The sequence below is a fragment of the Acomys russatus genome, chromosome 13 (genome assembly GCF_903995435.1).
Source record: "Acomys russatus chromosome 13, mAcoRus1.1, whole genome shotgun sequence".
NCBI classification, from domain to species: domain Eukaryota; kingdom Metazoa; phylum Chordata; class Mammalia; order Rodentia; family Muridae; genus Acomys; species Acomys russatus.
Window position 1 is genome coordinate 50,381,608 of NC_067149.1, and position 15,988 is coordinate 50,397,595.

At 43.3% G+C, this 15,988-nt stretch overlaps 1 protein-coding gene across 1 annotated transcript in view; it reads left to right on the plus strand.

Annotated features, from left to right (window-relative positions):
• The window catches only part of Cd163 (CD163 molecule), a 28,082-nt gene that overhangs the window by 1,455 nt on the left and 10,639 nt on the right, over window positions 1-15,988 (plus strand). Inside the window, 9 exon segments of the mRNA XM_051155315.1 lie at window positions 846-1,166; window positions 2,840-3,160; window positions 6,314-6,634; window positions 7,976-8,299; window positions 11,306-11,620; window positions 11,719-12,033; window positions 13,852-13,947; window positions 14,031-14,345; window positions 15,412-15,732. Coding sequence (XP_051011272.1) covers window positions 846-1,166; window positions 2,840-3,160; window positions 6,314-6,634; window positions 7,976-8,299; window positions 11,306-11,620; window positions 11,719-12,033; window positions 13,852-13,947; window positions 14,031-14,345; window positions 15,412-15,732 — 2,649 coding nt within the window.

Sequence of the window (15,988 nt, forward strand, 5' to 3'; positions counted from 1 at the left end):
AAGGCACACAATAATATTCTAACCAGCAGGCACAAAATTATTAGTATGGTCTTCCCTCATAGAAAAGTCCCGTGTCACATAAAGACTGAAAATAGTATGTGGCAGACTGAAAGGAAAAAGAAGATAGCTTGGAGTTATTGGGACAAAAGGGAGTCCCAGGAAAACTTTCATAAATTCAAAGCCTGTGCTTTACATTTTAAGAAGTGCATACCCAGAAGCCTGGCTGGTAGGCCCACCGCGTTCCTGCGTTAAGCCAACAGAACAGCAAAATAAGCAGCCCAGAGAATCTGAGGAAGGGAGGGGGGAAATATTTATTTTGTGATAGAAGATAATAGGAAAACAGCTCTCTCCATTTCCGCGTTTGAAGACTAGTTTTAGTAGACTTCAAACTATGTGTGAAAATCCATGCAATTTAACATAAATGTAAAAAATGGTGTTTAATTCCCTTCAACGGGTTTTTACCATCCCCACACAGTCACTATCAACTTTATTTCTATTGAGTTCACAATAGGAAGAAACATACATAGTTCATCCTGTAACACTCTGTGCATCTTGTTTTAGATGGTATAAATTGCCACTCTTAAGGATACCCAGCCATACAATTAAAATCCCGTATGGTACTATGCTGTTAACTTTCCCAGTTTGCCATCGTTCCGCTTGAAGCCTGTAGTGCTAATAATTCTAACTGGACTCTATGAAATAGCATTCTCCTATTGTAGCACAGTGGGGTCAGGATGGGTCTCAACCCTAACTCAAAATCACATGTAAGTAATCTAAAAAAAAATGTATCATGCTCTCTGGACTCCATTTGACCATCGTTTGCCTGTATTAACTTGTTATTGCAGGAGGAATGAAAAAGGAACTAAGACTGACTGGTGGTGAAAACAACTGTAGTGGGAGAGTGGAACTTAAGATCCATGAGAAATGGGGGACAGTGTGCAGTAACGGCTGGAGCACGAATGAGGTTTCTGTGGTTTGCCAGCAGCTAGGATGCCCGACTTCTATTAAAGCCCTTGGATGGGCTAACTCCAGTGCAGGCTCTGGGGACATCTGGATGGATAAGGTTTCTTGTACAGGAAATGAGTCGTTTCTCTGGGACTGCAAACATGAGGGGTGGGGAAAGCATAACTGTACCCACCAACAAGATGTTGGAGTGACCTGCTCAGGTAAGGCTTGCCTACATCAAAGCAAATCCCCATGCGCACAGTGCTGATTCGGTTCCCAGTGTCTGTCTCTGGGCTGGGTTCTAGCACAGTCGCCCACTAATGCTATGACTTCTAGCAAAATCATTTCATCTTTCTAAGCATCTGATAACTCAATGATAAGACAGGCAAAGCTCTCTGCATGGTTTCTGGTATATAACAAAAGCTGAAAATGTTAGTTTCTTCATGGACCCCCATCTTTCGTTACCCGATGGACTCAGCCATCTTCATCTCCTTCTCTTTATTTATTTTATTATTAATCGTCATGATGGTATAACAAACATAGCATTTGCAATGAATATCAAAACTATAAGAAAAATTTTCAGGCTCTTACCTGTATACAGGGTTAATATCCAACTATGGCTTAGGTGTGGCAGCTTCTGCTCTTATTTTCGTACGTCATAAAGAGTTACACCAGAGCTGATGGCCACTCGAGGATTCGTTAGACTCGTAGGGCTCTGCTATCTGTATTTGCGAGGTCCTTCATCCTGACCCCTGCTTCGTCTTCAGAGAGTCTACCTCTTGGCACACTTAACAGCAGAAAGCTGGTGCCAGGCCACTCCCCCAGCCTCTGTACCCACTCGTGTCCTAGCTCTGCTGTCTTTCTCTGTGCTCGGTGCTACATCCAGCCACTGAGTCTCATGCTCTTGATGCACGAAGTGGATTAACAATGATAGCACAGTGTTTAAACTTGTAAGGATTCAATAATATATGGCATGTGATGCACCTATGTGTACTTTGATTGTGACCTCTTATAATTATTAATTGCCCATAATGAAAACAAGCCTTGTTAAGTTGGGGTCCTTGGTTGGAGTTTAGGGCTCATAAGATTTAATGTCTTGGTCAAGAAAGTGCTTCTAAGCACTTTGTCCAACTGTACCTTCTCCAGTGTCCCTGGATTTCTACCAAAGTCTCCCTTCTTTGTGTATTTTACTCCTTACAGAAACTCATGTCATGAGGAACAAATTTTGCTGCAGAAAGAGAAAGGAAGAAAGAAAGAAAGAAAGAAAGAAAGAAAGAAAGAAAGAAAGAAAGAAAGAAGTCCTTTTTTTTCTGCTAAAAATGATACTAAATGCCTTGGGGAGAAAACAAACTTTGATTCATAAAATTGAAATAATATTTTTCTGTAATTTTTAAGAATTTGATAGCACATAGTATTTTGAAAACTGGTGTGTTTATTTAGGCATTTTGATATTTTCTTAATTTCAAATTCAACATGAATTATTCATTCTTAGAACTTTTTGACTATAAAATAGTTAAAATAAAGAATCTAAGCATTTGGTAAATGACTATTTTCTCATTTTCAACAACTTGATTAGAGGACCAATTTTCTTTTTTTTTTTTTCTGCTTTCTTTCTTTCTTTCTTTTAGTTAATAATAAGTCATACCAGTATTTTCTATACTAAAGAGTGTTCTGATCCATAACACAATTTCCCTGGAGAGTAGATGTAGAGGAAAATCATTATTGTTCATTGGATCTTAACACGTCAAATTTCTCTGATATGTGGAGATGGGCACATCTAAAAGTCAACCGCTAATTTTATTAAAGTGGCATCAAATTCCAACTATCTGGGAAACCCTAAATGATTAATTGCTTGTGAATGAATTTCACTTCCTTACCTCGGTCTTTTCTGTAGATGGATCCAATGTGGAGATGAGACTGGTGAATGGAGCCAACCGGTGTTTAGGAAGAGTAGAAGTGAAGTTCCAGGGAAAGTGGGGAACAGTGTGCGATGACAACTTCAGCAAAGATCATGCTTCTGTGGTTTGTAAACAGCTTGGATGTGGAAGTGCCATTAGTTTCTCTGGCTCAGCTAAATTTGAAGCTGGTTCTGGACCAATCTGGCTTGACGACCTGGCCTGCAGTGGGAATGAATCAGCTCTCTGGGACTGCAAACACCGAGGATGGGGAAAGCATAACTGTGACCATAGTGAGGATGTCGCAGTGATTTGCTTAGGTGAGGACAGCTTCAGGCTTCTGTCCTCTGTGACAGACAAAAGAAAGGGGTACCAGAATCATAAGGCCAAGTTCTTGAGAGCATAATGGAGTCAGCCTCTATCTCCTCATTACTTTCTCATTTTGGGTATCAACTCCATCCCTAACTGAAATCAGGACATTGCAATAGTTGTAGGGTGCGACGGAGGTGCTGGAGAGATGGCTCATTAATTAAGAGAGTCCTTCCCACTTTTGCAGAAGAAGGCTGGGGTTCAGTTCTCAGCACCCATATGGTGATTCACAACTGCCTGCAACTCCAATTCCACAAAATCTGGTCCCTTTCCCTAATCTCCAAGGGCACTGCACATACATAGTGCATATACTACTGACCGTATAGCAAATATTTTAAAGCTTTTGTCCAGGTGAATATTATATATTGGGTGCATTTCCTCCTCATAACCCCTTATCCTTTCCATGTCTTTCTCCCTCACATTAAGTACTTTCTGTCCTTTTCAACTGTTTTATTCCTACTTTCAAGTAATTTATACATAAGTAGACATATGATACAGATGATAGATTGATTGATTGATAGACAGACAGACAGATGATAGGTAGGTAGGTAGGTAGATGATAGATACATAGATAAATGAGAGAGAGAGAGAGGAGATGGATAGATAGATAGATAGATAGATAGATAGATAGATAGATAGACAGATAGACAGATAGTAGATGATAGACAGACAGATAGATGATAGATAGGTAGAGAGATAAATAATAGACAGATAGGTAGATAGATGATGGATAGATAATAGATAGGTGATAGGTAGATATATGATAGATCCATAGATAGATGACAGAAAGATGATACATAGGTAGATAGATAGATGGTGGACAGACAGATCGATAGATGATAGATAGGTAGATAGATAAATAGATGATATATATATAAATAGATGATAGGTAGAAAAATAATTAGATGATAGGAGATGATGATGAAGATAGATAGATAGATAGATAGATAGATAGATAGATAGATAGATGATAGACAGATAGATATACAAATATAGAAATATCACAAACATATAACTGTATATGTCTAGGAACCGTAATAGAAATAACAATCGATATTTGTCTTTCTGAGTTTGGTTTAAAAACAACCACCATCATCACCATCCTCTATCATCCTCTTCATTAGTCACATTGACCTACTCCCTCCCAAACCATTAGCTCACATCCGTAGAATTAAATGATAAAAATCAACGTGCCAGTACATCAGCACCTCCCAAAGGCTCAGGCCTCCCATAAGCAAGTCCTGCTTTGGCCTGGTGACTTTAATATTCATACAGGGACCCAGTCTGTAGGCTTGTGTTTAATCACAGGATTTTCTTCAGAATCAAGGAGGGTTCTTTAAGTGGTGTTGGTTATTGAAGTGGAAGGAGAGGGTTAGTCAGTTCCTTCCCCTCTGCTGTGCCTATAAACTAAGAAGGTATTCTAGTAGTTATTTCTCCACTGGAGTTGAAACGCCACGACCGAAGCAATCTGTGGCAGGAAGGGTTTCTTTGTGCTTAAGGGTCCAGAGAGACAGGTGTCCCTCACCATCACAGTGGGGGAAGCATGACAACAGGTAGACATGGTGAGTGGAGCAGCAAGCTGAGCACCCACATCTTTAAAGGGCAAGGACAAAGCAGACTGGCAGCTAGGAATAGTGCTGTGGGACTGCTGGATAAGGCCGAAGTCTTCTCTGTATACCCATTTTTGTACTCTGTCTATGAAGGTGGACCCCCTTTTGCTCAGTGGGGTTCCCACTCTACCTGATCTGGTAACCCCAGATTTTGTAAGGAGTGTCACATAGCCCTCAACTAAGATTACAGGCAAGACCCTTTCCTACTGAGGAGATCCTAGCTTCCAGCAAATGACCTCTAATAGTACCTAGAAGTAATTCCCTCACCCATAGGATAATTAAGTACTGTATTTTCTTTCTGGTGATAGGTCCCTGTGTTACTGCATGTAAATGAGGTACTGTACCAATGTATGTAGATTAAGTGTCCTGGCACCCTTAGCCCTAGTGATTCAATACATTCGCCCTCAAAACCCCTCCCTACTGCCCAAGGTTTATAAATAAAGGCTGGCTGGCATACTTGGGTGCTTTCTCTCTTGCTTGTCTTTTTTCCACCAAGATCATCTGAGCCTCCATTTATTCTGAGGGTGGAGGGAAAGGCAGGAGACCACCTCTGGATGCCTTTGCAGCCACTTGGGCCTGCTCTGCCACCACTGATAGCTTGGTGCTGACCCCCAGTGAGGTACCACAGCACCTGCATCTCATCAGACCTGCATGCTAGCTGGTTTCACACATTTGCCTGTTTCCTCTGCTGTGCTTAGGACAGGAGCTCAAGCAAGGAGCTGTCATACGTTGGTATCGTCATAGGCTTGTGGGGTTCCTGAGTCTCCACTGCTATCTGAGACCTGCAATCTCATTCTGAAAGAGCTAAACTGTACCACTCCATGGAAAACTCAAATTCCACCTCCTCCAGAGGAACTGGGAACCTGGCTTAGTGCCCCAGGCCACTGTCCCAGAACAAGAAACGGGACCTTGGACCTTTGACCTAGAGGTCTCTCTACTCTCATCTGGAGGCAAGCAGTGGCTGGACCAACCCAATTGGCGTGGGACCCAGGGCCAGATGCTGAATAGACCACACCTCCTAAACCACCCCAAACAGTGCCTCTAACTAGGGACCAAATGTTCTAACACCTGAGCCTGTGGAGGAGGATTCTCATTCAAGCCACCACAGGTACTCACAAAGGGGCAAGGTGCGCAGCACAAGATGGGTAGTGTAAGAGATCATGTAGTTAACAGTGAAAGCAGATGCCAGATATTTACCCAATCTGGTGTAGGAAGTGAAAAACCTAAGCACAAACAGAGTAGGTTCTAATACCACTTGTGCTGGCCAAACAGGAACAAAACTGACTCTTGACAAATCTCTAAGACACTTCCCAAAGAAAATACCGTGTGATAAAAAGTCCTTGCCTCCTTCTACCTGTAGCGACTCGCGACAGAGCTATAGAACCACCGCCTCTATCCATCCCTCCACCCCCTCCTCTAGCTCAGCTAGAGCTAGTTCTTCATCACCTTATTTTTATTTCCATTTCACTGGCTTGTTATTTGTTGCTGTTACAGAGGGAGCAGATCTGAGCCTGAGACTGACAGATGGAATGTCCAGATGTTCAGGAAGACTGGAAGTGAGATTCCAAGGAGAATGGGGGACTGTGTGTGATGATAGCTGGGATGTCCATGATGCCTCTGTGGTGTGTAAGCAACTGGGGTGTCCAACTGCCATCACTGCCACTGGTCGAGTTAATGCCAGTGAGGGGTCTGGACCAATTTGGCTTGACAATATTGCCTGCAAAGGACATGAAGCAGCTCTTTGGGAATGTAAACACCCAGAGTGGGGAAAGCATTACTGTCATCACAGAGAAGATGCTGGGGTGACTTGTTCTGGTAAGTCACAACAAAGAGCAAATCAAAGGTGGGGAAGAATCTGTGTTCACTAGAAATAGAAATAGGTGTGAGTTTTGAGTGGTGGAAATAATTAATTCATTGTTGAGAATCTCTTCACGGCTGTGAAGGCTTTGACACAGTCTTCCATAGGGGGAATACTTGACTCCGTTCTCTGTATTGTTAGGAGCACTTTCTGGAATCACGCTTTCAATTCTAAATCCATGTGGAGTTCAGAGACTTAGTATTTAAGGGACTATGATGGAGCAGTGGAGGTGTGTGCCACACACATGGGCGTGCATAAGTAATTAACATGTTAAGTCCTTAAGAACTATATACCATTTTTTTCCATTTTATTATTTTATTCATATTACATCTCGATTGTGAGCCCTTCCCCTGTTTCCTCCCATTCTTCCCTCCCTCCCACTTCTCCCCTTCTCCCCTCCCCTATGTCTGTGATTGAGGGAGACCTCCTCCCCCTATATATGCTCTTAGAATATCGAGTCTCTTCTTGGTAACTTGCTATCCTTCCTCTGAGTGCCGCCAGGCCTCCCCATTCAGGGGACATGGTCAGAAAAGGGGCACCAGAGTTCGTGTGAGAGTCAGATCTCGCTCTCCACTCAACGGTGGAGAATATCCTGTTCGTCGGCTAGGTCTTGGAAGGGGTTCGAAGTTTACTGCCTATATTCTCCTTGGCTGGTGCCTTAGTTTGAGAAGGACCCCAAGACCCAGATCTGCCTGTCCTGTAGGTTTCCAGGACCCTGTGGGTCCTACTATTTCCCTATTCTTCCATGCTACTCTTGCCTAAAGTCTCAATAGGATGTCCTCTCCTCTGACCCACTTTCTTGGTAAGTAAAGTTTTACATGGTACGTATCCCTTGGACTAGTGTTTTGATATAAGTGAGTATATACCATTTGTCTCTTTTTGCTTCTGGGTGAACTCACTCATTTATAACAGAATTCACAGGCAGCACTTGTTTATTAAAGTCTCAGTAAACAGGTAAGCCAAAATAGGGTATGGTGGCACAGGCCTATAATCCAAGCCACTTAGTAGAGAGATGAGGGCAGGAGATGGCAAACTCAAATACATTCTGGGCAACTTACTGAGACACCATTTCAAAACTAGAAGCAAAAGAAAGTATAAAGAGGCACCAGGCATACAATCCTTCCCTAGTTGAAAGGGCCTAGGGTTGATCCTCAGGAATGCCAAGAAACAAGCCAGCAAGCACTAGGCACTGGGGAAAGCACTGCACCCAACGCCTCGGTGTCTACAAAGGAGGTAGTAGTCTCTCAGGAGCTGCCCTGCCTGGGCTCCCTCAGACTCTGCTTCTGTTTCTTCTGCAGATGGATCAGATCTGGAACTGAGACTTGTAGGTGGAGGCAGTCGCTGTGCTGGGACTGTGGAGGTGGAGATTCAGAAGCTGGTAGGGAAGATGTGTAGCCGAGGCTGGAAACTGACAGACGCGGACGTGGTTTGTAGACAGCTTGGATGTGGGTCTGCACTTCAAACACAGGCTAAGACCTACTCCAAAACCAAGGAGGCGACAAATACATGGCTCTTCCCTGGCACTTGTATGGGGAATGAAACTTCTCTTTGGCAATGCAGAAACTGGCAGTGGGGCGGCCTTTCCTGTGATCACTATGAAGAAGCCCAAGTTACCTGCTCAGGTGAGAGCTTCAATTCATTTGCTAGGAAGCAACTTAATTCCAAGAATACGGCAGGCAGATGCCATGGCCATGGTTTACTTTTTATGTTCTTTTTTTTTTCCAACCTTATAAATCAGGATATGTAGGTGCACTGCCTGTATTAGTCATAGAATTGGCATTTTTTAAAACCTATTCCTTGCAACATTTTAAAAAAGATTTACTTATTTGCTATGTATACTGTGTTCTGTCTACATGTACACCTGCACACCAGAAGAAGGCACCAGATCTCATTATAGATGGTTATGAGCTGCCATGTGGTTGCTGGGAATTGAACCCATGGCCTCAGGAAGAGCAGCAAGTGTTCTTAACCTCTGAGATATCCCTCCAGCCCTCTGGGTTTTATTTTTAAAATAATTCTGATTGCAGTATTTTTCTAAAAGCAGTACGTACTTGAAACACATCATGTGCCTGTATTATCATATGTCATATACTGATAGACTATGAGTTATCCTTCAACTAACAATGTATTGGGGGTCTGGCAAGATGGCTCAGTAGGGAAAGCATTTACTATACACTCATAAGGACTTCAGTTTAGGTTGACAGCACACATAAAGAGCTGGGTGCCACGGTGCACACTTGAGGCTGACCACAGCTCTTCTCAAAGTTAGTGAGTGAATGCTATCCCAAGCTGATGTCAAAAGGCACATTGATAGGTGCTGACGCCAGCTTCTGCCTGGCATTGTTGACCTCTGACTTAAGACCATTTGAAACCTTATGGCTGACTGAAAGGCCTGAGGGCTACCCTGCTGCTAGGCTTGCCGCTTTTGTTTTAAGGAGAACCGATTTCATCTTCTGCTTTGGCTGCATTTTATGAGCAACCCAACTGAAAGACAGGACACACAGGGTGTTTTAAATAATGGTCATTTATCCTTCTTTGTGTGTATCCTATGCTTTAGTGACAAAAGAAGAAAGTCCTAAATTGTTGTTCTTATACGTGTTCTTAATTCAGGTTTTTAAGAGAAGGGATATATGCTGATTCAGTTACTTTGGCAGACTAAAACTTAAGTTGCTAATCAAAAAAGCCAAATCCACGCACAAAATTGTATTTAATGACTCTCATATAGAAATTAATGAAGCCATATGATTGTTAAGAAGAAGATAAGACCCCAGTATTCTGACCATAAACATGGAATATGTGACCTAACAAAAGCAACCTAACAGATTCACAAAATCAAGGCTGAAAAAAAATGGAGCCCCCCCCACAAGTTTGGGTGCAAGATTTTCCATTCAGTCTCAAACTCAAATGCTTTAGGATTGGGGAGCAGAGAGAATGTATACAGAAAGGTTTTGTTTTCAAGCACACAACAGTTCCACCAAGGAAGAACACACATTTGGCTTGGTTTTGCTTTCTTCTGGTTGTGTTTAATTTCATTTGAAATGGCAGCATATGAATAACCCACAAGCTACAAGAAATCTAGTTTGGCTTGATCTCAGAAAGTGCTTTGACTTAAAGGTCTGTCCAAGAGGACTGTGTACATACTATCCAGTGGCATCTGAGGGAGACTTTATGCTTGTCCAACTCAACAAGAAGTTAAGGACTTTCCAGTTCAAAACTCGATTATTTGCATATAGCATTGTTTGTTTTAAACTTGATCTGCATTTAGAAATCAGTAGGTTCTCCTTCTCATATTTAATGGTGAAATGTTGGCATGCTGAGACATTCTATTTGTGTTTCTAATGCAGAAAATAGTCACACCTGGGACATTTTCAGAGCTATTTTAGTATAAGGTAAAAGACACAAGATCTTAAGAAAACATAGAAAGTATGAATGGTGCAACGACTTAAGGGCTGTCTGTCTGTCCATCTGTACCATGCCAAGGGCAGCATCAAATTTTCACATAGGCATCTGCGAAGGATGTGTACTCTTTAGAAGATCCAACCTCAAATGTATTTCTGTTGTTTGTTTTTTTTTTAAGGAGTGAATTTGAGGGCTGGAGAGATAGCTCGGAGCTTAAGAGCACTGCCTGCTCTTCCAAAGGTCCTAAGTTCAATTCCCAGCAACCACATGGTGGCTCACAACTATCTATAATGAGATCTGATGCCCTCTACTGGCATGCAGGCATTACATGCAGGCAAAACTCTGTATACACAATAAATAAATCTTACAAGAAGAAGAAGAAGAAGAAGAAGAAGAAGAAGAAGAAGAAGAAGAAGAAGAAGAAGAAGAAGAAGAAGAAGAAGAAGAAGTGAATTTGAAGTAGTTTGTGTTTTCAAGAAGCTCAAATGGTTCCTGGTGTTCAAGGAAGCCCTCGCTTGTCTTGGTAGCTAAGTCTCTTGGCCTGACAAGGGGCACATCCCAATGTGACTTCCACTTCTTGTTGCTTGGCATCTCTTTTGTTTACATCCTAAAGGCCAGCTATGCTGAGTGACACACAGGTTTATTTTTTTTTCTCTTGGTCCTGAAGGCACCATATCTACAGGCCTGGTGTAGTACTGTTTGCCCTTCCTGATGGCAGAGCAGATGGGGCAGAGAGTGTTGTGTGGGGAGTGGCAGAGCACGCACAGGTCTGTGTGTCTACAAAGCATTGTGATAAAGCCTTGTCAGAAAGAAATGGGAAAAGGACAGGAAAGTTGCAGATACCAAGTGTCGCACTCTTAAATGCCTGATGTTTGTCCAGTGTTCAAGTTGGAAATATACTGAAAACCTATGTGCAGATGTTGATGAGGCTGGTGTAGACTTCAGACTGTGGCAAGTGTTGGGCTGACCAAAAGAGCCCAAACAAACTGTGAACAAACTGTGTTTAATGAACAAATGCAAGTGAGGGGGGAAAAGCAGTGCTGATCTTAGTTTTCTTCAAAAACCAAAGCTCTAGAATTTTCTTAGAAGGACAGATTCATTGAGAAATGTGAGATCCACAATTTGCTATACTCAGTACAGTCCAAAAATCCAGGAGAATCCAGGCTCTTAGTCCCATCATAAGTGAAAATGTGGAAATTGTACCTCTCACAGAATTATTATTATTTCAGGTCACAGAGAACCCAGACTGGTTGGATCAGAAATTCCATGCTCTGGTCGCGTGGAAGTGAAACACGGCGACACGTGGGGCTCCATCTGTGATTTTGACTTGTCTCTGGAAGCTGCCAGCGTGGTGTGCAGGGAAAAAGAATGTGGAACAGTCATCTCTATACTAGGGGGAGCACATTTTGGAGAAGGAAGTGGACAGATCTGGGCTGAAGAATTCCAGTGTACTGGGGATGAATCCCATCTTTCGCTGTGCTCTCTGGCGCCCCCTCTGGAAGGAACTTGTACCCACAGCAGGGATGTCAGCATAGTCTGCTCAAGTAAGCCGCAGAAAACGTCTTCCCTTTGCTCCTATTCAGTAAACGAGACAGAGTTAGGGAGTCACAGATGTCTTTTCTAAAGCCATGTCTCTTTCCAGGATACACGGAAATCCGCCTGGCAGATGGCAAGTCCTCCTGTGAGGGAAGAGTAGAGATCAATGTGCTTGGAGCCTGGGGGTCCCTCTGCAATTCTCACTGGGACATCGAGGATGCCCATGTCTTATGTCAGCAGCTTGGCTGTGGAGTTGCTCGTTCTACTCCAGGAGGAGCACATTTTGGGAAAGGAGCTGGTCAGGTCTGGAGGCACATGTTTCACTGCACTGGGACTGAACAGCATATAGGAGACTGCCTCGTGACTGCTCTGGGTGCGCCGACGTGTTCCGAGGGGCAAGTGGCGTCTGTAATATGCTCAGGTGAGAGAAGGAAGGGCAGAGCCAATGATGAGCCTCTCCACAGTGGTGTGTTTTAGAATCAGGTGGGCCTGAGTCCAGGATGAAGCAAAAGAAAAGGAAATGGTCTATTTGGGGGATTTTTGAGACATGTGTTAGAATAGCAACTTCGTTTGTTCTATTAGAGAGTAAGTGAGCTTAATTTTCATCAACCTTATTTCTGTCTAGTGCTCGCTACAGCGGTTCTCGACCTTTCTACTGCTGTAACGCTTTAATGCAGTTCCTCATGTTGTGGTGAACCAACCACACACCATAAAATTATTCCCATTCATAAGTGCAATTTTGCTACTATTGTAAATTATAATGTAAATATATGATGTGCAGGTTATCTGATATTCCACCCCCTGTGAATGGGTGTTTTTTGTTTGTTTGTTTGTTTGTTTTGTGTTTTTGTGGGGTTTTTTGCTCCCCTCTCCCCCTGGGGCCAAGATTCACATGTTGAAAACCACTGCCTTACTGTGGCCTCAGCTTTCTCAAAGCCTTTGTTTCATTTCCAAGTGGCTCACCTATTGTTCCTCCTGCTTGGATTGGAAGGGCATCCTGAGACATGGGAGCCAAGGAACCGCAAGGCTCTGAGAAGAGGCCTCCTCATCAGAGGCAGCAGCTCCTAGGGGAGGGTCTCCCCAGCTGAGCTCAGGAGCTCAGGCGCCTCGGCCCCCCACCCCCCGCTCCACTTCATCACTTCTCTTTTTCACTTTATTGTTTCTTGGCTTCTTCTGATGAGAGTCACACTAGGTAGCAAATCTCATAAAAGAAACGTATTGAAGGGAAGCATCCAGAGAGACGAGAGACAAACTCAGGAATGGCTGCAAGAAACTGAACAGACACAGCCTTTATATAGGGTTTTTTAAGGGCGCGCAGAACTTTTCAGGGCAGAGATTTCCACAGGGAGGATTGATGGGATTTCAAGTCCTAAACTTGGGGGGGCTCAGGGATTGGTGGGTTTTCCTGCTCAGAGATTGGTGGCTTTTTGTTCAGACTTTTCACCTAAAATTAGCCTAATCTGAGGGAGGGTCTATTGAGGGGCTGGAAATGGCCTTTGTGACAGTAATAGATGCTGGAAACAGAGGGGCCAGGCTGCTGGAGCTCCACAGGTATGGGGGCCTGGCCATTTTCCTGCCTTGAGGGTGTACAAAGCTTACAAAGTATACAACAGGAATCCATGGTCTTTCCTGGCAGTTTGAGTCGCCTTGGATAGCCGGCAGAGACTAACGAGGAGATGCCGCCACAGTAGATAGCTCCTCTGTTAGTCTCTCCGGGCAGCAGGCTGAGGTGAGAAACGCGCAGACACTGTGGACAGCTCCCACAGTAGCGTCTCACAGTGGCAGCACGCTAAGGAGGCGACATCGCCCTTACAGGAGCTACCATTTTGACTGCTCCTGTGGCACTGGCACGGGCTAGGGCAGGGAAAGAGATCTGACAGCTTTTGTGGTGTGCTGTTCAGGGATTACACCATTCTCGTGATCCCTCCACCTTCTTCTTCCTCTTTTGTTCTTTTTGGTTTGGCTTGGTTTTCGTTTTCATTTTTACTTTTGCTTTTGCTTTTGTTTTCATTTTTTGTTTTTCAAGACAGGGTCTCTCTGTGTAGCCTTGGCTGCCCTGGACTTGCTTTGTAGACCAGGCTGGCCTCTAACTCAGAAACATCCTCCTGCCTCTGCCTCCCTGAGTGCTGGGATTATAGGCATGCTCCTTCCTCTTTCTAAAGTCATGTTTTCTCTCATCTCATCTGCGGAACTCTTCATCCTTTGTGTCTAACGCACCTGCAATGTTTGGTGTTTTCAGGAAATAAATCCCAGATACTGTTGCCATGTACGTCATCATCTTCGGTCCAAACAACGAGCTCTACCATTCCGAAGGAAAGTGACGTTCCCTGCATAGGTGAGAATCTGTGATCAATCGACGAAAATGACCTCAAACCTTTTAAAAGTGTGCTTCATCACTATCTTCATTTCTCTTTCCAGCGAGTGGTCAGCTTCGTTTGGTAGGTGGAGGTGGTCGCTGTGCTGGGAGAGTAGAGGTCTATCACGAGGGCTCCTGGGGCACCATCTGTGATGACAGCTGGGATCTGATTGATGCCAACATCGTGTGCAAGCAGCTGGACTGTGGCGTGGCTATTAATGCCACTGGTTCTGCTCACTTTGGAGAAGGAACAGGGAGTATCTGGCTGGACGAGATCAACTGCCAAGGGCAAGAATCTCATATTTGGCAGTGCCACTCACACGGCTGGGGGCGCCATAACTGCAGGCACAAGGAGGATGCAGGCGTTATCTGCTCAGGTAAGTTCTGGTCACACTTGCATTTAAAATGACTAAGGAGAAAATAACAGTGAATGTCAACCTGAAGTATACCCGCGCTGGTCTGTTCAATTATTTCCAGAGTCAGAGCCCCAAAGCTTTTGCTTAACATGTTGGTACAAGCTCATGCATTGGATAGCACAAAAATGTTAATAGTGACATGCTTTTATAAATACATGTAGAGCTGGATATTATGTTCAATAGCTCACTTGATAGTTATAGTATAAATAAGGTAGACTTAAAAAAATAAAATAAAATAAATTCTATGTAGCATTTACAAAGAAAGGATGTAATTCCCATATTTAAATAAGTCTTAAAAACAGATAAATGAGTTTTACTTGCCAGCTGGCATAATTTACCATAAAGAGGACGTTGATCTTGCTTTGTACACATAACAAGATTCAGAGACTTTCATGAACCAGAAAAATGCCCCCAGTTGCAGTGTGTTAAGGAAAACAGTAGAATGACTTGGTACAGTAGTGAAATGAAACAGTTGTATATCAGAAATAAAACACTGGTTTTAATGCCTGTGTCTCCTTAAATGTTAACTATCAAAGACATTGCTCCAACCCCCATACCAACACTAAGCGGCTGAGATGTCGCATGCTCCTAAGACCGACCGTACTTGATCATAGAATGGAATGGACAGACACCGAGACCTCACACCATACTCCTGAAATACATAGTTTATGTGTCAATGAAACCCAAGCAAGAATAGAATAAGACTTGTCTGGTTTAAATTACAGTAACTTAGGGAGAATTGTGTCACTGAAAAGAACTCAGGGGCTTTGATTGACTCTCACAAATGTCTTAGAGCACTAACAGTGTTCAAATGAGATCCCTGAGTAGGAAACTCCAGATTAGACAGCCAAAGCCTGGTGGTATGTAAAAACTAATACGACGTTTTACTAAGATCTGTTGGTTTGTTCAGATGTTACTAACAAGTTACTAGGAATTGACACATTATATCTATTACAGTTGTTTCTACATTAGAAAGCGTTTTTTCTTCAGAGAAGTTGTAAAACTACCAATTCTTCTTTTCCCCCAGAGTTCATGTCTCTGAGGCTAACCAATGAAGCCCAGGGAGAGACCTGTACAGGTCTCCTGGAAGTGTTCTACAATGGTACATGGGGCACTATTGGCAGCAGCAATATGTCTCCAACCACTGTGGGGGTGGTGTGCCGTCAGCTGGGCTGTGCAGACAATGGAACCGTGAAACCTACACCTTCAGGCAAGACAGCATCCAGGCCCATGTGGATAGATAATGTGCAGTGCCCAAAAGGAGTTAACACTTTGTGGCAGTGCCCCTCATCACCATGGGAGCAGAGAGAGACCAGCAATTCCAAGGAGGCTTGGATCGTCTGTGACAGTGAGTACCCATTCTCAATAGGCCCCTTCCACTCTACCACTCACCATCACTGCTTTTCAGTCTCAGGAGTTTAGCAGTGGTCCTAATTTGCAGTCTGCTGTTTATCAAGACCATACCCTGATAAAGACATTACACTAAAATCAAGACCACACCCTGATAAAGACATTACACTAAAATATCTGATAAACTTTAAAGTGTCTCATAGCTTTATAAGTTAAAATATTTTTAAAAGCTGTTTTTTAAAACATCCAGGGTT